Source organism: Ctenopharyngodon idella, chromosome 20 (genome assembly GCF_019924925.1).
Source record: "Ctenopharyngodon idella isolate HZGC_01 chromosome 20, HZGC01, whole genome shotgun sequence".
NCBI classification, from domain to species: domain Eukaryota; kingdom Metazoa; phylum Chordata; class Actinopteri; order Cypriniformes; family Xenocyprididae; genus Ctenopharyngodon; species Ctenopharyngodon idella.
In genome coordinates this window covers 28704552-28727099 of record NC_067239.1, presented here as the reverse complement: position 1 = coordinate 28727099, position 22548 = coordinate 28704552, and the positions used below count along the sequence as shown (strand labels likewise).

General features: G+C 37.8%; 4 protein-coding genes across 4 annotated transcripts; 1 reads left to right on the top strand and 3 right to left on the bottom strand.

The window, feature by feature from the left end:
* Positions 1-1114: 1114 nt before the first annotated feature.
* Positions 1115-2140, bottom strand: LOC127502603 (trace amine-associated receptor 13c-like). The gene has a single exon (XM_051875627.1). The coding sequence runs from the start codon at positions 2138-2140 to the stop codon at positions 1115-1117; it is 1026 nt and encodes a 341-aa protein (XP_051731587.1).
* Positions 2141-5259: 3119 nt separating this feature from the next.
* LOC127502528 (trace amine-associated receptor 13c-like) lies at positions 5260-6285 on the bottom strand. The gene has a single exon (XM_051875496.1). The coding sequence runs from the start codon at positions 6283-6285 to the stop codon at positions 5260-5262; it is 1026 nt and encodes a 341-aa protein (XP_051731456.1).
* A 5672-nt stretch (positions 6286-11957) lies between these two features.
* LOC127502526 (trace amine-associated receptor 13c-like) lies at positions 11958-12983 on the bottom strand. The gene has a single exon (XM_051875494.1). The coding sequence runs from the start codon at positions 12981-12983 to the stop codon at positions 11958-11960; it is 1026 nt and encodes a 341-aa protein (XP_051731454.1).
* Positions 12984-20943: 7960 nt separating this feature from the next.
* Positions 20944-22030, top strand: taar10 (trace amine-associated receptor 10). The gene has a single exon (XM_051875284.1). It carries the CDS (start codon positions 20960-20962, stop codon positions 22028-22030), a length of 1071 nt encoding a protein of 356 aa, XP_051731244.1. The 5' UTR covers positions 20944-20959.
* The last annotated feature ends 518 nt before the right edge of the window (positions 22031-22548 follow it).

Genomic DNA, 22548 nt, shown 5'->3' with positions numbered 1-22548 from the left:
CATTTATGTTTATTTCATGTTATAATTAGTATTAAATTCTATTTTTTTTTTCATAATTCGGGATGCAATATGTATTTTATGTCATACATAAAAGAGTGGTGCAGTGATAACATATTTTTGTAAGCCAAAACTCAGAAACGAGTTGGCATTTTAGCACTACCGGTTTCATTGTCCTGAAGTCAATGGGTTTTTTGAATGAGTTTCTGGTTAAGTGCTTGAAATAAGGTCTTTGGCGAACTCAAGATTATTTTTTCACAATTTATTCTATGATATAAAATACATCAGTAATACCCTCTTGTGTTTTTTTTTTTTTTAAAGCTGTTACTTGTCTTGTAAAAGGTGGTTGCTAACAAGTGTCTAAATGGGACTACAGAGGTTGTCAGGAATATTAAACGTCATCAGGCAGAACAGGAACACTTATGTACTCACAACTCTGCTTTTACAGTCTCGTTGCGTTTATAATCGTGCTCTTGCAAACTATTATAACTTGACCTTTCAGGGAAAATGTTTTTAAACAAAGACTGAAAGAGTTGTCGGAAGCTTAGTGATGGTGATGCTGAAGTCATGCGACCGTGGTGTAGTTCATTTATAGCCAACATTTAGGAAGGCTGACTGTCTTTACACTTCAAAATGTACAAAAGTTGGGTTCATTTGTGAAGATTATCATGATAAACAAATATGAGAATTATAAACTTTTGTAAGTCACAGAGCTTATTTTCTGCAATAATCCAAAAGCCAATGGAAAAAATCCTATTGGGTTTTTGTTGAGGAACCGAGGTGATGCGAACTCAAGATACAAAAATACATCATTACTGCAGCATTCTGTGCACATATTGTTTATAAGTATGCGAGGATTCCCTTCATTTTTGCTCATACAGTCCTACTAAATGAGTGGGCAGTTTTTTAGACCTGGTATTTATGTATGTTTATGTTTAAAATACAGTCAAGTCTGCCTTACAACTTGTTAAATTAAGATGGACTGCTTTTGCTTTTTTTGTTGTTGAAAAAGTTTAATTTTTATATGGGCCACTGTTTTGATCTTTTTCACAGATAAAACACATGGGATTTTACACTGTTGTTTATTTATGTGAGGTCAGATCACAATGAAATAAAGTCAAACAGTGAAAACAGTGATGTCAGACGAGTTTGGTTCAAATATTCTCATTGTTATAATGAGAGAAAGGGTTTTTCTAAACCATGGGTAGAAAAAGCCATAAATGATGGGGTTTATGGTTGAGTTAATGTAGCCTAACCAGACAAACACTTCAAAAAGAGCAACTGGGGTGGAAAAGTTGATGTAGGGATCCATCACAGAGTTAATAAAAAAAGGCAGCCAGCAAAAAATAAAGGCACCCACGACCACACCAAGAGTTTTTGCTGCTTTGCGCTCAGATCGTCGAGAGCTTTTAAACACATTCACATTTTCATGCTGGTTTGCCTCACCGATTGTTCTTACGTGTTTTTTTGCAACTACAAAAATCCTCACATACAGTCCAACCATGACAGAACAAGGCAAGAAAAATGTTAGCAATGTGTCTAAAACAGACCACAATTTACTGAAAAGCAGACTGCAACTTCCTATACAGTATCTTGATTTAATATATTCTTCCAGTCCTTTCACATTAGCCTTTGAATACAGTAGACCATATGAATATACTGCAACCAAGGTCCAACTTATCAGCACCATGACCCATGCAACAGGTATGGTTATTCTTGTAGGGTATTGAAGCGGATAACACACAGCCTGATGTCGATCAATAGCAATACAAACAAGATGCAAAATAGACACAGATGTGAGAAATAAGTCAAAAGTGGAGTGGAGCAAACAGAAGGCATCTCCATAGTACCAGCAACCATTGACAGAACGGATCATACTGAAAGGCATGACCACCAGTCCAAGCAGCAGGTCTGTGAGAGCCAGAGACATCACCAGGATGTTAGTGGGAGTCTGGAGCTGTTTGAAGTGCGCTATGGAGATGATGACCACCGAATTTCCTAGAATGGTCACAGTCATCGCCGACACCAATATGAGATACAACACAGTCTGAGTGGACACAAGGTGTGTGCCTTTAAGACAAGAGTTGTTCACTGCAGGAAAACAAAACTCAGTGGGATCATATTCTTGTGATGATAAATCCATCCTGCTTGTCGTGTTTTCTTCTTCTTAGTCTATGAAAACATGAATCTAGTCAATTCTACTTTAGCTGGACTGGTTAGGCTTTTAAATATTCTTCATAGTCTTCTCTGACCCTCCCACATCATCACAGGACAGCAAATGACAATCAAGCACTCATTAAAAATAAATATACAGACTGACATGACATTGTTTAATTTTATTTATTTTTTTGTCATTGAGATAGTGTTGTAGTTTTTATTAATATTTTGAATTAGTTTTTTTCATATTTTCCTTTTTTAAATTTAAATTTTAGTTAGGTCAGCATGAAACGTAAATTGCGATAGCCTTTTCTTCCTCATCTCAAACAAGAAAAAAACGTAGGACTTGATTTTGTCTATCGGGAATTGATTGGATGGTTGTGGTTTTCTACTGGTTGATCTCATGTGAGTGACAGGTTGTCCCGCCCTCATGCCAGTAAATACGTCATCAGAGAAGAGAAGAGATGTCCAACCAAAGGGAGGGGGAGTTTGATTAAAGATTATGTGAGCATTTGAAAAAAATGTGCAAGGATAAATCATTTATATTAAATACTGCAATATTCCATATTCTTAAAATATGTCAGTGCCATTATTTTGTCTCAAGATGAACACCAGTAATGTTTTTTTCTAAGGCATGTTTATAAAAGCTACTTAAATGCCCTAATTGAACTAAGGCCTAATCCTGGCTTAGTCTGGCTGTCTGTGAAACCGGGCCTTAGTGTTTTAGTTAACTATAAAAACCCTGGCTTAAATGAAATAGTGTAAATGACAGAATAAATAAAAGTTATGCCATTTTATCCCATGGCAAAGCTGAAAATCCATCCATTTGTTACTAGTAGAATTAATTATGGTACTGATCTGTTTAGTGGCCTTCCCCAAAAGACAAATAAATCTTATGAATCAAAATGCAGCACCACGGATCATAACATGCCACCCCATTTTTAATAGACATCACTGGTTACCTGCACAGGAAGGCAAAAGAGCTTTATGTTCTTGTCCTGATCATTAAAGATGTCTTTGGGCCCAATTCATAACCCCCTTTCTTCAGCTCTATAATCTAATTAAAATATTGGCTACAAGAAGATCATTTATTTCTGACCAGGAAAGCATATGCCATTGAGATGAATTAAAACGCTAAGGGATATCTTTTTCCTGGAAGGCTTTTATAGATCTCCTTGAGTTAAAAAAAATACTGAAAGCTACTTAAGAAATATGCCCTAAGCTTCAAACAAGCATGGCACTTTTATGTGAACTGAAAACTGATTAAAACCTACATTTTAAGAAAAGGTTTTCTAAACTATGGATAGAAAAGGCCATGTATGATGGGGTTTATGGGTGAGTTAATATAACCTAACCAGACAAACACTTCAAAAAGAGCAACTGGGGTGGAAAAGTTGATGTAGGGATCCATTATAGAATTAATAAAAATGGCAGCCACAGTACAACAGCGCCAGTGCGCTCACCACACACCAGCTATAGGTGGAGAGGAGAAAGTGATAGAGCCAATTCAGTGGATGGGGATTATCAGGAGGCCAAAAGTTAAACTAAATGAAAATTAGAAATGTTGCCTTGACAACTAAGTTTAAGTTTTTATATTTTATTTTATTTCACTTATATTTATTTTACTTCAGGTAGTAAAAATGTTACTTGATGATTTTAGTTTTAGTTTTTAGTTAACTATAATAGCCCGGCTTAAATTAAATAGTGTAAATGACAGTATAAATGAAAGCTATGCCATTTTATCCCATGGGAAAGCTGAAAATCCATCTATTCGTTACTAGCAGAATTAATTATGATACTGATCTGTTTAGTGGCCTCCCCAAAAGACAAATAAATCCTATGAATCAAAATGCAGCACCACATATCTTAACATGCCACCCCATTTTTAATAGACACACTGGTTAACAGCACAAGAAGGCCAAAGAGCTTTATGTTGTTGCCCTGACCATTTAAGACGTCTTGGACCCAATTCATAACCCCCCCTTTATATATATTTATTACACGGCTCTGTGGAATACTTGATTCTGATTGGTCAATGGCGCCATCCAGCGGTATGTTATTCCCCGATAACAACCGCTGAAAACAGTTAACACAGGCTCATCCGGGTTACTGAAGTCTGCAGCGCTATATGCTTACTAGAAACGTTTTTTCCTCGTGGAAGTTTTGCCTTTGGTGAGCTAATAAAATATTAAAAAGCAGTCAAATTTTGTGTAGTTATTTAATTATGTCATCCGGTATTGCGGACGTGCTTTCTCGTTTCATATAAACGCAGCTGCTGCCATTTTGCGACGATTGTTTTATTCACTGTAATGGATTGAGATAACAAACAGGTACGATTTTAAATCAGTTTAATCTCAGATCAATATCTCATGCCCATAATTATTTATGTGGCGAAATGCCGTATAATATGCTGTATGACTGTACCGTATCTCTTAAATGTGTTTCTGTCTCTCACCGTGGAAACGGACTCAGATTGACTCAGATCAATATTTCGTGTCTAATTATTTACTTATGTGGCAAGTAGCCATGTAATAAGCTTCGCGTTGGGGTCCTGATCACCCTGTCGGGGTTTATTCTGAGATAACAACCAGCTGGATGTACATTATCCCTTATGTATATATATATATATATATATATATATATATATATATATATATATATAAACAGTATACGGCACAATACATCTTTAGTATTAATTGAAAATGGCAACAAGATGATCATATTTCTGGCCAGCAGAGCAAATGCCACTGAGATGAATGTAAGCACTATTGATATCTTTCTCCTTGAAGGCTTTTATAGATCTCTTTGGGTTAAAAAATACTGAAACATACTGAAGAAATATGCCCTAAAGCATGCCACTTTTGTATGTGAACTGAAAACTGGTTAAAACCTACATTTTAAAAATGTTCAAAACATCAAATCAGAATTCAAGTTTTTCATCATTCAGGATGCAATGTGTATTTAATGTCATGTATAATGCACAATAATGCACTGTAAGTATGCCAGAGATCTGATTTTAGATCACCCTTTAATTTAGCACAGATTAAACATCTGATTTTACAAAAGGAAACATCAATGTGCTGCATAGTGAGATCAGAAATGTAATCAAATAGTGAAAACATTGATGTCAGACGAGTTTGGTTCAAATATTCTCATTGTTAAAATAAGAGAAAGGGTTTTTCTAAACCATGGATAGAAAAGGCCATATATGATGGGGTTTATGGTTGAGTTAATGTAAGCTAACCAGACAAACACTTCAAGGAGAGCAACTGGGGTGGAAAAGTTGATGTAGGGATCAATAATAGAGTTAATAAAATACGGCAGCCAGCAAATAATAAAGACACCCATGACCACACCAAGAGTTTTTGCTGCTTTACGCTCAGATCGTCGAGAGCTTTTAAACACATTCTCATTTTCCTGCTGGTGTGCATCATCAAGTTTTCTAGCATGCTTTTTTGCAACCACAAAAATTCTTGCATACAGTCCAACCATGACAGAACAAGGCAAGAAAAAACCTATTATTGCGTCTAAAGCCCCCCACAATGCATTGAAAAGCAGAGTGCAACTTCCCATGCAGTATATTGACTCAATATATTCCTCCAGTCCTTCCACATTAGCTTTTGAGTACGCTATACCATATGAATATACTGCAACCAAGGTCCAACTTATCAGCACCATGACCCATGCAACAGGTATGGTTATTCTTGTAGGGTATTGAAGCGGATAACACACAGCCTGATGTCGATCAATAGCAATACAAACAAGATGCGCAATAGACACAGCTGTGAGAAATAAGTCAAAAGTGGAGTGGAGCAAACAGAAGGCATCTCCATAGTACCAGCAACCATTGACAGAACGGATCATACTGAAAGGCATGACCACCAGTCCAAGCAGCAGGTCTGTGAGAGCCAGAGACATCACCAGGATGTTAGTGGGAGTCTGGAGCTGTTTGAAGTGCGCTATGGAGATGATGACCACCAAATTTCCTAGAATGGTCACAGTCATCGCCGACACCAATATGAGATACAACACAGTCTGAGTGGACACAAGGTGTGTGCCTTTAAGACAAGAGTTGTTCACTGCAGGAAAACAAAACTCAGTGGGATCATATTCTTGTGATGATAAATCCATCCTGTCTGTGATGTTTTCTTCTTCTTAGTCTATGAAACCATGACTCTAGTAAATTCTGCTTTAGCTGGACTGGTTAGGCCTTAAAATATTTTTCACGCTGTTCTCTGGCCCTCCCACATCATCACAAGGCAGCAAATGACAATCAAGCACTCATAAATATACATTTTTAAATTTTCTGTTTGTCTATTAATAATTATTCATGTTTATACATATAAAAGTATGGTTTTAATCAGTGTTACTTTTTGTCATTGAGATAGTGTTATAGTTTTTATTAAATTTTGAAATTAGTTTTTATTCTCATATTTTCAAATAAGTCTGCATGAAACGGAAGTTGCGATAGTCTTTTCTTTCGTAAATTGATCGGATGGTTGTGGTTTTCTATTGGTGGATCACATGCGAGTGACCAGACAAACACTTCAAAAAGAGCAACTGGGGTGGAAAAGTTGATGTAGCGATCCATTATAGAGTTAATAAAAATGGCAGCCACAGTACAACAGCGCCAGTGCGCTCACCACACACCAGCTATAGGTGGAGAGGAGAGAGTGATCAGTGGATGGGGATTATCAGGAGGCCATAATTGGTAAGGGCCAATGGAGGGAAGTTATTTTTTACAAGAAGTGCCATGGGATTTTTAATGACCACAGAGAGTCAGGACCTCGGTTTAACGTCTCATCTGAAGGACGGTGCTTGTTACAGTATGGTGTCCCCGTCACTATACTGGGGCATTAGGACCCACACAGACCACAGGATGAGCACCCCCTGCTGGCCTCACTAACACCTCTTCCAGCAGCAACCTTGTTTTCCCAGGTCTCCCAGGGTACAGACCAGGCTCAACACTGCTGAGCTTCAGTGGGCAACCAGTCTTGGGCTACAGGGTGATATGGAAGAGAAGAGATGTCACTGCCAGAGGGAGGGGAAGCTTTTTTTTATTATTAAAGATTATTAGGGCATCGAAAAATAAATATATATGTGCACTAGGGTGGCCCTTATTTTTGGACTTTTGAAATCTTCTGCTCTCACCCACCCAGTCAACGCTCCTTCACGAAAAAATGGAAACAAACCAAATTTCACTGAGATTGGAGTACGTTTAGGGTGTGCTCAACAAAATTGAAATTCCGTCTTAATGACCATAACAGCACATAATTAATAATTATATAAGACCATTATTAAATGTTGAATTAGTTTAAAAATGAGAACACATAACAGTGTTGTTAGTCTTAAAATGTTAAATTACAATGCTGCCGATTGGGAATGTGGGCCTTTTCCCAAAAGTCTTAGACCTCCTTCATGGTCTGCACTGATGCTTCATGCTTCACTATACACTTTTCCCATTTGGTGCAGATATACTGGAAGAACACTGACAATGAAAGGGGAAAATGACATGTGAAGGCCAAGTATGGTAACCCATACTCGGAATTTGTCCTCCGTATTTAACCCATCCAAGTTATAATTTGTCCTCTGTAATCCAAGTTAGTGTGTGTGTGTGTGTGTGTGTGTGTGTTCACTACTCACTGCAAACCATGGACACACACACCCAGAGCAGTGGGCAGCCATTATGCTGTGGTACTTGGGGAGCGATTAGGGGTTAGGTGCCTTGCTCAAGCACACCTCAGTCATTTCCTGCCAGTGCTGGAATTAGGCCATGACTGCCCCCATGTAAAATTGGTGGTAAAGACTCCGTCTTGCTTTTAAGCAAGTATACTTCATCCTGGTTATGCAAAGTGGCCATTTGATATCAGAAACAGTCAAAATTTTAACAGTGAACAAAACTTTCACTAATATCACCAATCAGATATCAAGTACCTGTTGATAAAAAGATGCATGCTTTGAGCATACCCTAAATGACAAATTATCTGGATGAAATTTTGCATACATTACTTACTTCGAGTGGAGAAACGAATGGGGGGGGGGGGGGGGGGGGGGGGGAAATAACATTTAAAAAAAAAAATTAAAAAAAATAATTACCCCTCAGTAAGGGCTACCCTAATGTGCACAGATAAATTATTTATAATAAATACTGCAATATTCCATAAAAAACTAGAATTGTTCATTGTCCATTTTTTAAATGTCTATATAATTTGTATTATTTCAGTTTCATTTTTAGTTTTTTTTTTAATATATAAAGTTAAACTAAATGCAAATCAGAATTGTTGCCTTGGCAACTAAGTTTAAGTTTTTATATTTTTTATATTTTATTTTAGTTTTAGTGTTTTAGTTAACTGTAATAGGCCGGCTTAAATTAAATAGTGTAAATGACAGTATAAATGAAAGCTATGCCATTTTTCCCATGGCAAAGCTGAGAATCCATCTATTTGTTACTAGTAGAATTAATTATGGTACTGATCTGGGGTGCGTTTCCCGAAAGCATCATTGGTGAACTATGGTCATAAGTTCCATTGATCTCTATTGGTAATGATGGAACTTGCGACCATAGTTCGCTTTGGGAAATGCACCCCTGTTTAGTGGCCTCCCCAAAAGACAAATAAATCATATGAATCAAACTGCAGCACCACAGATCATAATACATCACCCATTTTTCATAGACATCACTGGTTAACAGCACAAGAAGGCAAAGAGCTTTATGTTGTTGCCCTGACCATTAAAGACTTCTTGGACCCAATTCATAGCCCCCCCTTTAATATATATAAGAATATATAAACAATATACAGCACAATACATCTTCAGTATTAATTTGAAAAAATGGCAACAAGATGATCATATTTCTGGCCAGCAGAGCAAATGCCACTGAGATGAATGTAAGCACTATTGATATCTTTCTCCTTGAAGGCTTTTATAGATCTCCTTGGGTTAAAAAATACTGAAACATACTGAAGAAATATGCCCTAAAGCATGCCACTTTTGTATGTGAACTGAAAACTGGTTAAAACCTACATTTTAAAAATGTTCGAAAGATCAAATCAGAATTCAATTAGGTTTTTCATAATTCAGGATGCAATGTGTATTTAATGTCATGCATAATGCACAGTAATGCACTGTAAGTATGCCATAGATCTTACAAACCCGATTCCAAAAAAGTTGGGACACTGTACAAATTGTGAATAAAAAAGGAATGCAATGATGTGGAAGTTTCAAATTTCAATATTTTATTCAGAATACAACATAGATGACATATCAAATGTTTAAACTGAGAAAATGTATCATTTTAAGGGAAAAATAAGTTGATTTTAAATTTCATGGCATCAACACATCTCAAAAAAGTTGGGACAAGGCCATGTTTACCACAGTGTGGCATCCCCTCTTCTTTTTATAACAGTCTGCAAACGTCTAAGGACTGAGGAGACAAGTTGCTCAAGTTTAGGAATAGGAATGTTGTCCCATTCTTGTCTAATACAGGCTTCTAGTTGCTCAACTGTCTTAGGTCTTCTTTGTCGCATCTTCCTCTTTACGATGCGCCAAATGTTTTCTATGGGTGAAAGATCTGGACTGCAGGCTGGCCATTTCAGTACGGGGATCCTTCTTCTACGCAGCCATGATGTTGTAATTGATGCAGTATGTGGTCTGGCATTGTCATGTTGGAAAATGCAAGGTCTTCCCTGAAAGAGACAACGTCTGGATGGGAGCATATGTTGTTCTAGAACTTTGATATACCTTTCAGCATTGATGGTGCCTTTCCAGATGTGTAAGCTGCCCATGCCACACGCACTCATGCAACCCCATACCATCAGAGATGCAGGCTTCTGAACTGAGTGCTGATAACAACTTGGGTTGTCCTTGTCCTCTTTAGTCCGGATGACATGGCATCCCAGTTTTCCAAAAAGAACTTCAAATTTTGATTCATCTGACCACAGAACAGTTTTCCACTTTGCCACAGTCCATTTTAAATGAGCCTTGGCCCAGAGAAAATGCCTGCGCTTCTGGATCATGTTTAGATATGGCTTCTTTTTTGACCTATAGAGTTTTAGCTGGCAACGGCGAATGGCACGGTGGATTGTGTTCACCGACAATGTTTTCTGGAAGTATTCCTGAGCCCATGTTGTGATTTCCATTACAGTAGCATTCCTGTATGTGATGCAGTGCTGTCTAAGGGCCCGAAGATCACGGGCATCCAGTATGGTTTTCCGGCCTTGACCCTTACGCACAGAGACTGTTCCAGATTCTCTGAATCTTTGGATGATATTATGCACTGTAGATGATGATAACTTCAAACTCATTGCAATTTTTCTCTGAGAAACTCCTTTCTGATATTGCTCCACTATTTTTCGCCGCAGCATTGGGGGAATTGGTGATCCTCTGCCCATCTTGACTTCTGAGAGACACTGCCACTCTGAGAGGCTCTTTTTATACCCAATCATGTTGCCAATTGACCTAATAAGTTGCAAATTGGTCCTCCAGCTGTTCCTTATATGTACATTTAACTTTTCCGGCCTCTTATTGCTACCTGTCCCAACTTTTTTGGAATGTGTAGCTCTCATGAAATCCAAAATGAGCCAATATTTGGCATGACATTTCAAAATGTCTCACTTTCAACATTTGATATGTTATCTATATTCTATTGTGAATAAAATATAAGTTCATGAGATTTGTAAATTATTGCATTCCTTTTTTATTCACAATTTGTACAGTGTCCCAACTTTTTTGGAATCGGGTTTGTATTTTAGATCACCCTTTAATTTAGCACAGATCAAACATCTGATTTTACAATGTTCTTTCTATGATATGCAAAAGGAAGCATCAGTGTGCTGCACGGTGAGATCAGAAATGGAATCAAACAGTGAAAACATTGATGTCAGACGAGTTTGTTTCAAATATTCTCAATGTTAAAATAAGAGAAAGGGTTTTTCTAAACCATGGGTAGAAAAGGCCATATATGATGGGGTTTATGGTTGAGTTAATGTAACCTAACCAGACAAACTTAAATTAAATAGTGTAAATAATAAATGAAAGCTATGCCATTTTATCCCATGGCAATGCTGAAAATCCATCCATTTGTTACTAGTAGAATTAATTATGATACTGATCTGTTTAGTGGCCTCCCCAAAAAGACAAATAAATCATATGAATCAAAATGCAGCACCACGGACCATAACATATTACCCCATTTTTAATAGACATCACTGGTTAACAGCACAAGAAGGCAAAAGAGCTTTATGTTGTTGCCCTGACCATTAAAGATGGCTTTGGGCCCAATTCATAAACCACCCTCTTATAGTGTATATATATATAAACAATAAACATCTTCAGCTCTAAAATGTAATAAAAAAAATAAAAAAAACGGCAACAAGAAGATGTATTTTATGAGCATATGCCATTGATATGAATAAAGACGCTAAGGGTTACCCATCTCTTGGAAGGCTTTTATACAGTAGATCTCCTCAGATTAAAAAAATACTGAAACCTATACTATAAGACATATGCCCTTAGCTGCACACAAGCATGCCACTTTTGTATGTGAACTGAAAACTGGTTAAAACCTACATTTTAAAAATGTTCGAAAGATCAAATCAGAATTCAATTAGGTTTTTCATAATTCGGGATGCAATGTGTAATTAATGTCATCCATAATGCACAGTAATGCACTGTAAGTGTGCCAGAGATCTGATTTTAGATCACCCTTTAATTTAGCACAGATTAAACATCTGATTTTACAATGCTCTTTATATGATTTGCAAAAGGAAGCATCAGTGTGCTGCACGGTGAGATCAGAAATGGAATCAAACAGTGAAAACATTGATGTCAGACGAGTTTGTTTCAAATATTCTCATTGTTAAAATAAGAGAAAGGGTTTTTCTAAACCATGGGTAGAAAAGGCCATATATGATGGGGTTTATGGTTGAGTTAATGTAGCCTAACCAGACAAACACTTCAAAAAGTGCAACTGGGGTGGAAAAGTTGATGTAGGGATCAATCATAGAGTTAATAAAAAAAGGCAGCCAGGAAAAAATAAAGGCACCCACGACCACACCAAGAGTTTTTGCTGCTTTACGCTCAGATCGTCGAGAGCTTTTAAACACATTCTCATTTTCCTGCTGGTGTGTATCATCAAGTTTTCTAGCATGCTTTTTTGCAACCACAAAAATTCTTGCATACAGTCCAACCATGACAGAACAGGGCAAGAAAAAACCTATTAACGTGTCTAAAGCCCCCCACAATGCATTGAAAAGCAGAGTGCAACTTCCCATACAGTATATTGATTCAATAAATTCCTCCAGTCCTTCCACATTAGCATTTGAGTACACTAAACCATATGAATATAAAGCAGCCATGCTCCAACTTATCAGCACCATGACCCATGCAACAGGTATGGTTATTCTTGTAGGGTACTGAAGCGGATAACACACAGCCTGATGTCGATCAATTGCAATAAAAATTAGATGAAAAATAGACACAGATGTGAGAAATAGGTCAAAAGTGGAGTGGAGCAAACAGAAGGCATCTCCATAGTACCAGCAACCATCGACAGAACGGATCATACTGAAAGGCATGACCACCAGTCCAAGCAGCAGATCCGCGAGAGCCAGAGACATCACCAGGATGTTAGTGGGTGTCTGGAGCTGTTTGAAATGCGCTATGGAGATGATGACCACCAAATTTCCTAGAATGGTCAAAGACATCGCCGACACCAATATGAGATACAACACAGTCTGAGTGGACACAAGGTGTGTGCCTTTAAGACAAGAGTTGTTCACTGCAGGAAAACAAAACTCAGTGGGATTATATTCTTGTGATGATAAATCCATCCTGCCTGTCTCAGTTTCAGAAAACTTAGTTGGTAGTTTGTCACTTTAGCAGTGAGAGAAGAGGCCCTTAAATACTCTTTATCATCTTCTCTGACCCTCCTACATGATGAGGCAGCAAATAACAGCTAAGCACTTGAACTATGCATTATTTTAGCTTAATAATTCTTCATCTTGCATTCATTTGAAATATAAGTATTTTGTAAAATTATAAATCTTTACTGTCACTTTTTTTTATCAATTTAATGCATCCTGCACTTTATTTACCAGTTTATTGGTCCATATCTGGTAAGGGTTGCAATTTGCTGAAGCACTCAACATGGACCTCAAAGATACAAATGCAAGATTTATTAAGATCATTTACAATCCCATAATGCATTGCGATAAGCTCGGTCAATTATATCCAGGCCTGGTTTCACAGACAGGGCTTAGATTAAGCCAGGATTAGGCCTTAATTTAATTAGGACATTTGAGTAGCTTTTATAAACATGTCTTAGGAAAAAACATTACTGGTGTGCATCTTGAGACAAAAGAATGGCACTGACATATTTTAAGATATGCCAGTGCAAGTTACTTTCAGTTAAAACAGCTCAAACATGCATTTTAGTCTGGGACTAGTCTTAAGTCTTTTCTATGAAACCAGGGGCCAGGATGTTGGATGAAGTGAGAGAAATGCCCATTACAGTTCATTCAACACTAGTTCAACATAGTTCATTCAACCTCACTAGGTTTTGGAACAAAACAAAAGACTATTATTACTATTATTATTATTATTATTATTTTTAACATTTTTATTTTTTTTATTTGGTTAAGATGTTAACCCTATATCCTGGGCCTAATTCTTGCCCTGACCATTATGTCCAATTCTACACACAAATGTTTTATACAAAAACACAACAGGAACACCATATTAAAAGGCTTTTTATAAGGCTTTAAAATAAATTTTCATTTTCATTGCTTCACAAAACATCTTGTTTGTTTGTTGACTGCATTATCTAATTAGCACAATCACAATGATGCAACTCCAGACCCTCTGAGCTGCAGGTGAATGTTCACTCCTGTAGGGATCAATCAGAATAAAGTGTGATTCTTTTGTAGTTTAATGAGGACAGGTGTGAATGTGCTGATAAACAGCAGAACATATTGCAAACATGTTTAACACATTTAATAAGTCCCTCTGCTCGCGAACTGTTTTTAGATGAAGAAAACATTAAACTAACCTCTAGTTATTTCCACAGAATTTCTCTAGAGACAGAAATTACACAGGTATGATGTCACTGGAGGAATCAAAAAAACATTTGCTTAGGATTTTTTGAGCATATTTTAGTTGTTCACTACTGTTCTAATGAAACATTTTTACATGAAACATATGATTATAATGTACAGATTAACACCAATGTTGTAGGTAATGCATTACAAGTAACATGAGTTACGTAATCAGATTAGTTTTTTCAAGTAACGAGTAAAGTAATGCATTAATTTTACAACAAAAGTTACTTTTTCAAACGCAAGAGACTTTGTTTTCCCATGAATTGACACCTGTCCTGTCCCCGTGTTGAGAGATATCAGGAGTAAGTGCAGAGGTGTTGTGTGCATTGTGTAAACATGATGGTTATTGTAGTTCTAGACTAAATGTGAGCATTTACTCACCTCACTTGCACAAAAACAGATTCAGTATTCCTCAAAATGAATAAAAACAGTGAAATGCAAACTCAGAATATTACGCAAACCTGCAACATTTACATAAAACATACGAATAAGCAAAAATGACTTTAGATGAACATCGCATTCACATTTATGATTCATTTTTTGTTTTTATTGCTGAAGAAAGAGTGTTGAACTTTGTTCTCCAGCGTTCTATTCATCTGCAATCTAGGGGTGCGTTTCCCGAAGCCAAATATGGTCAAAAGTTACGTCGTTACCAACACAATTCAGTGGAACTTGCGACCATAGCTGGCTAACGATGCTTTTAGGAAATGCACCCCAGAATAGCAGCACAGCTTAAAGGTTTGTTTGAGCTGCGCCCTCTACTGTACGGGCGTGAATTTGCATTTCCTTCAGCCCGAGGCTTATTCACTTTTGTTTCCACACAACAAATACGGAAATGGAAATGATTATTTAACTCTTTCTTTAAATTTTTAAAGTTCTTAAAATGCATTAATTTATATTTTATGAAGGGTTTTCTTGCTTTAAAATGTCTGGAACAAGGGCAAAAGAAAATATATATATAAAATCCATCTGAAAATAGCAAAGATAAATAATGAATGCATGATAAATTATTTCAGAGAAGTTGAACTCTACTAGTTTTAATAATTATCAACTCCTGGAACATAAAAGTACCTGTCAGGATATATATACACTAAATAAGGTGGTAAGTGAATCCAAAGAAACTTTATTGAACACACAGCAGATGAAGAGATGAACAGGTGAGTAGGAATTCAATATTGCAGATTGAGGATGAGGTTTGAATGTCTTTCTTTAAAGATGGTGGATGGATGGAGAGGAATGCAGAACAGCACACATCAGTTGAACGGCACTGGAGCAGAGCACAGGTAAGTATCACAAAACACTTTGAATTACTTATGGAAACATGTGGAACTAGAGGTTTGAGGAGTGAAACATGGAAGACAGGGTGAATTCTGTAATGTGCTGGGAGTTTTAACTCATAGGTGACGGGATTGAGTTGTTTCACGACCTGAAAGGGACCGATGTACTTGGGACTCGGCTTGCAGCAGGGCATATACATTCAAATATCCATTCTATATCCGTGACATTACTTGACTGGTCCCTGGGTGACCAGTGCACAAAGAGGAGTGAGAGGAACACTGGCTCTGGATGTTCAACATTGTCTTGTCTGGGGTATGGAGACGGGATAAAACATCCCCTGTAACGTTCTTGGACCCGGGTCGATATGAGATGGTAAAGTGGAAATGTTTGAAGAATAATGCCCATCTTGCCTGTCTTGGATTCAGTCTCTTGGCTTCCCTGAGATATTGGAGGTTCTTGTGATCAGTTAGGACAGTGAATGGATGCTGAGCTACCGCCAACCAGTGCCTCCACTCCTCCAAGGCAAGTTCGATGGCAAGTAACTCCTAGTTGCCAATATCATAATTTTGCTCCGCCGGAGTGAGTTTCTTGGAAAAGGCGGTGCAAGGAAGGAGTTTGGATGACTTCTCCTGCTGCTGGGACAATGCTGCACTGACTCCTGAAGTTGAGGCATCAACTTCGACCACAAAGGTTTTGGAAAGGAATAGGAGTGGTGCAGAAGTGAAGGCCATTTTGAACTCTTGCATGGCGTGGTCCGACTCAAGGGTCCAGGACAGAGACTTGGGCCTGCCCTTTAACAGAGAGGCAAAAGGAGCAGTGATGTACTGTAATTATGGATGAAACATCAGTAGAAGTTTGCAAAGCCAAGGAATTGTGGGAGAATTTTTATGGAAGTGGAAATTTAACACTCTGGAGTCGGCAGTATCGCCGGCGATACAACCTCGTTTTTTTTCTTACCAGTGTGAAAGAGACTAAAAATATTCTGTCAATTTTGGACATATCAATTAAGAGTTATAGACCATTCTAATCTGTGAAATGTCTTCTTTTATTTGTGTACACAGAGTAAAAACAAAATGTTGTGCTTTTTGCAAAATAAAGAAAACTAACATGATGCGTGATCTGTCGTCTCTCTCTGAATGAAGTCCAATCTGATACTCCCTCAGAAAATGAACTGTAACTTAGTGAATACTAATGACAAAAATGAGACATATGTCTAAAGAAACATTGAAATGTCAGGTTTTAAATCATGTAAGTCAAATCGAAAACAAATATTCTCTGTTTATGTAATCTGTATGAAAAGAGAGACATGTCAGTAGTTCGCGGCTCAGCTCATTATCCACTAATTCGGCCACGCCCACTTAGCGAGACGCAAATTCTGAGGCGATCCATGCAACAGAGTGAATGCCCGCGTCAGCTCAGAAAAACGCACCAAGTTTAGTCAGATTCATGTACTTTTCATCATTTTGAGATGCGGTGAGGAATAATTTTAAAAAGATTTGCCTCAGAGGATGAGCATGACTGGTTTCACTTTCATTTCGAGGATCAACTAGATTGAGCCGATGATTGTAAAAGGTAAGTTGTTTTTTATTCTCAAGTTCTTTATTCTAATTGCGATATAGTGTCTGTGAATATTAAACCGCAAAAAAACTGTTTAAATATGAATCCTGCAAGTTTTGTGTGTCTCAGTGTGAATTAATGGGGCAGACTGACGTGCAGTTTCGTTTACTACACTCAACTTACATTAGTAAATTGCCATATTGGCTATTCCCAAACTATATTGCTATACTGAGATTAGTTAAATCGACTGAAATACATAATAAATACTGAAATAAAATGTGTTAGCAATGTATTAAACTGCACAACATTTAGGCTCTATATATAATATATAAAATACCATAGAGGTAATATGAACGTTTAGATGCTTTGCATCACAGAAATACATTATTTTTTAAAGTATGTTAAAATAGAAAAACATTATTTTAAATTGTAATAATATTTCACAGTATTGCTGTTTTTTTCCTGTATTTTTGTAATAATATTTCACAGTATTGCTATTTTTTTCTGTATTTTTGATCAAATAAATGCAGGCTTGATGATCGTGAGACTTCTTTCAAAAACATTATAAATAGTAATGTGTCCAATCATTTGACTGGAACTGTAATTTTAAATGTATACCTATACAACATTTTCTTCATATGATGTGCAAAAATACATGCATGCATAACATCACAAAAATCATATTTTCTGTTAAGAGTGTACATTATATTAACGTTAATACAATAGCTGATATGATCCTGTTATCAGCATGCTCACAGAGGGTTTTTTGTTTTTGAGAATTATAGTGACCAGATATTGGCCAACACTGGACATTCTGAATGAATATATTGGTGAGATCGCTGACTGGAAGCAGGAAAGTTTTTTTTTTTTTTTTTTTTTTCTCCAGTGCAGAAACACAAAACACCTTGGAATGCCAGGTAAGTGATGTTCACTTATATCTTTGAACAGGATTTATTTCCAGGTAAAACTCTATACTCAAAATGTGCCCTCATTTATTCAAAATGTGTCTCATTTATATTGTTAACTATATTCTGAATAAACTACCAAAAAAAAAAAACTTTGTACTTTGATTTTTTTAGTTTCCTCTCACATAGCCTACCTGACTGAAAGGGCTCATTATGCGGGTCATTATGCGGGTCTTTGTCTTCTCAGGTGTGAATCACAGCATTATTCATGAAGATTCACGCCTCCTGCATACTGTCTTTCTTGACAAAAAGTGTCTTACAAAATTTAAATCAATATATTGTTTTATATGAACGAGTAGGCAGGATAATTTTTACATAATTTTGAAGCAAAAATTCTAGTCTACAACCTCCAATACCCAGAAGTCTTGTGAAGACATATTTAGTATTTGTTTTGTGGCCGTATTTTAGTGACTTAAGTTTTTTGTTTTTTCTCTCAAAAATACAAACATGTACATACATGTTGCTCACATATTATGGTAGCTTAGTTCGTGCTGAATACAGTGTAATGACACTTTTGCCATTATTATGTTTATAAGCAACTGAAAATAGCACAAATGTCAGGGCATGTCAAAACTTCTCCAGGGCCCCAAAAATCCTCAGACTCCAGAGGGTTAATGGTGGATACCTTCACCTCATCCATCTTGATGCCTTTCTTGCTGATCTGGTAACCAAGGAAATAGATGGATTCTTGATGGAAACTGCTTTTCTCAGCCTTCACGATGAGGTGATATTCTCATAGTTTTTGAAGGACCTCCGAAATGTGTTGCCGATGTTTGGCCAGGCTCTGGAAGTATATCAGGATATCGTCGATGTAAACTATCACAAACTGATTTAGGATCTCCCGGAGCACATCAATTATGAAGTCCTGGAATACAGAGGGGGCATTGACCAGACCATACGGCATGACGCAGTACTCGTAGCGTCCTGAAGGGGTCACAAAAGCTGTCTTCCACAAAAGCTGTCTTTCTCTCACATATCCGGATGAGGTTATATGCACTTCGGAGGTCCAACTAAGTGAAAATGGAGGCACTGCGGAGTTGTTCTAGAGCAACTGGGATAAGGGGAAGTGGGTATCTGAACTCGATGGTTATTTTGTTTAATGCCCAGTAATCGATGCAGGGCCGCAAGCCTCCATCCTTCTTGGTCACGAAAAAGAAGCTGGAAGCAGTAGGGGAAGTGGAAGGGTGAATATAACCTTGACTGAGAGCCTCTTCAATTACTCCTCCACGGCCTTTTGTTCTGGGATGGAGAGTGGGTATACTTTTCCATGGGGCACTGGCTCCCCCTGAGCCAAGGTGGAGCCAACTGGTCGACGTGATGGGCTCGGCAGCTGGAGGTGAAGCCAGGGGATCCTCTTGACAAGGCGGAGCTGGAGACCAGAAGACAGATCAGATCCACACAGCAGAGAGAAGTCAGAGGAGGAGCCAAGGGCCTGAAGGGAAACAGCAGAGGCAGGGCCGAGGAACTCGCTGTTTTAGGCAGAGGAGGTGGGAGAGGGTGGCTGGGCGGAATCTTTGGAGACACAAAAGACTTGGAGCTGGGCGGGACAAGCGGGGACGGGAGATTCAGGGAAATATTCTCTTCCAGCAGCTGCAGCTTACCCCTAGCAGCGGGAATGTGGGCGGGGCTCCATTCCATCCCCACAAACTCCATGTGCACGCCCACTGGGACGGATTGTGGTGTTGCAGGGTCATGTACCAGGTCAGACCTTTCCTTAGGCTCGGGCTTCGGGGCGATGGTAGGCTCAGTTCTTCTTGTCTGGCATAATCATCGCGGTAGGCTCTGGCTCTTTGTCTGCGGTGGGCTCTGGCGTTCGCTCTGTGCAAGGTGTGTGAGGCAGCTGGCTGGGCTCTGAGTCTGGAGTAGGGCTGGTGATGTCCTCCTCAGTGGGGCAGATGGTGAATGGGGACCCATAGTCCACCAGCACCCACTCCACATATGCAGCGAAATCTCCTCAAGGACCATTCACTGGCAGGCGTGCCTTAGTGGGTTAGGCACGCCAGGTCTAAAAAGTCACTAGTGTGGTCCTCCAGTGAACGGTCCTTCTGCTCGAGGCAAAGTAGCTGAACAGCGGTTAAGTCAATCTTTATTCAGTTTAGGTCCGGTATTCTGTCAACCTGTGGTTGTAGTAATCCCACGACGCAGGAGAATCCAAACAAACACTTCTTTATTAATCCACAAAGTAACATACAGGAGATCGCAGGAGCAAACTAACGAACAACCACATAAAGCAAAGACGAGACCGAACAAAGAACTGAATGAACTGAAGGCTTAAATACACAGACTGAGTAATCAACGGAAAACAGAACGTGCGTAAATTAAAAACTATGGAAACTAATAAGTACAGGAAATGCAGGCAAACCAGAACAGGGAAAACAGAACCAAAACACAATGAAACAAAACAGACATAGCTACATGCTACATGTTCCAGTAACACAATGTCCAATGGTTTTACAGGATGAATTTTGAGTGTTTAAGCTTTTGAATGATGCCTAATTTATGATGATTACAAAAATATGTTGTAGGGAAAAAAGGCAATAAAAAAGTGGGACACTGACAGGTTAACAGATTGTATTCATTGTTTTATGTAATTAAGTATCCAAATAGAGGGAAATAACATGGGAATAGGTTTCTGTTGTTGAAAGGTGAAAGATGTAGTGACAGTAGTGATGCAATACAGGAGGGGTAAGACATATAAATATGTGCTTTCTAAACATTCACTCTTGCATGGACAGGTAAGATCTGTGTCATGAATGTCTAAAGGTATGATTTCTGTTCAAGCTGCAGGGCTGATAATGTTTTGTGGGTTTAATGCAATGAATTCTAATGTAATAATTATTAGTGGTATTTTATTAAGTCACATTGCTTTTATGATAATAAGAGCACAGTTCATTATTTGCTCATAAATAAATGTGTTTGTTGGTTTGTTTTCAACAGACCATGTCTGGAAATGGACCTGAGACTAGGATTGACCGTGGGCCTGTTCTCTGCTTTGAGTCGTTCAACAACTCATGTGTGAGATTTGTCTACCCGTCTGAGATTCAGATTTTGTTGTATTTGTTCTTCAGTGCCATAGCGCTTACCACAGTATGTGGAAACCTGCTGGTCATCATTGCCATCATTCATTTCAAGCAGCTGCACACGCCAACAAATTACCTCATCCTGTCGCTGGCCGTGGCCGACCTGCTAATCGGAGGCTTTGTAATGCCTCCCAGTATGCTGCGCTCTGTTGAGACTTGCTGGTACTTGGGTGACATGTTCTGTAAAATACACAGCAGTGTTGATATTATGTTATGCATCACATCTCTCTTGCACATATCTTTCATCTCTATTGATCGCTATTATGCTGTATGTCACCCGCTTCAGTACCGGAATAAAATCACACCACCCATTTCCCTCATTATGATTTCCCTAAGCTGGGGTCTGGCAGCCGTTGTTGGATTTGCTATGGTGTTTCTTCAACTCAACATTTTGGGTGCAGAGGAGTTTTATTTTGATAATATAGCTTGTAAGGGAGCCTGTATTATCTTTCAAACCCGCGCAGCCAGCACCATTTCCTCATTTTTAGCTTTTGGCCTACCTACAATAATTGCTGTCAGCATATATCTAAAAATTCTCCTTGTTGCACGAAGACAGTCAAAATCTATACAGCATTCAGCACACATGGCCAAGAAAACCAGCATATCTATAAACAAAACTGAGGGGAAGGCCACAAAAACCCTGGCTATCATCATGGGGGTATTTTTTGTGAGCATCTCACCCTTTTTCTTCTGTAATCTAATAGATCCTTTTCTTGATCACACAATACCACCGGCTGTATTTGATGTTTTTTTGTGGATTGGATATTTGAATTCTCTGTGTAACCCCTTTGTGTATGCATTCTTTTATAGATGGTTTAGAAAAGCTCTAAGAATTATTCTTTTGGCCAAAATATTTCAAGTTAATTCTTCACAACTTGACTTGATGGGAAGACATGATTAGAAATGACTATTTTTTTTTGTAATATATAAAAGTAAATAAACAGAAATATCCTGGATATGTTTTATGTGTCCATGCTATGTAACTAGAAATAATTTCACCTCTGTATAGTAACCATGATTCCAAATAACCAGATCACGCATGCATTATTTATAACCTGAGCAGCCAAATGTCTGGGAGTTTTTTTAAATAAAAAATGTAATGTGAGATCAGCATTTAGGTATTGCTTTACTTTTATATTATTTTTTTTTTCCTCACTGAGCCACTACATCAAAACTGTGCAGGTTAAATGTAGGCTATTTAATGCTTTATAACATTACATGACAAATATGAACTAATGTCAAAGTGTATCATGTATCATTATGCCATCCATTACATGCATACATAATGTTCAGTTTTGTAAGTATATGTATATGTATGTAAGTGAATATTTCAATGTCAAATAAATCACATGTATATTCAAAATATTACATACAAAAAACATAAAAAATTTAAGTTTAATTTTTAAGTTTAAGTTTTTC

What these genes read in the sequence shown, in the direction of transcription:
- LOC127502603 (XM_051875627.1), bottom strand. Translation starts at nt 2,140, where the DNA reads ATGGATTTATCATCACAAGAATATGATCCCACTGAGTTTTGTTTTCCT.
- LOC127502528 (XM_051875496.1), bottom strand. Translation starts at nt 6,285, where the DNA reads ATGGATTTATCATCACAAGAATATGATCCCACTGAGTTTTGTTTTCCT.
- LOC127502526 (XM_051875494.1), bottom strand. Translation starts at nt 12,983, where the DNA reads ATGGATTTATCATCACAAGAATATAATCCCACTGAGTTTTGTTTTCCT.
- taar10 (XM_051875284.1), top strand. Translation starts at nt 20,960, where the DNA reads ATGTGTTTGTTGGTTTGTTTTCAACAGACCATGTCTGGAAATGGACCT.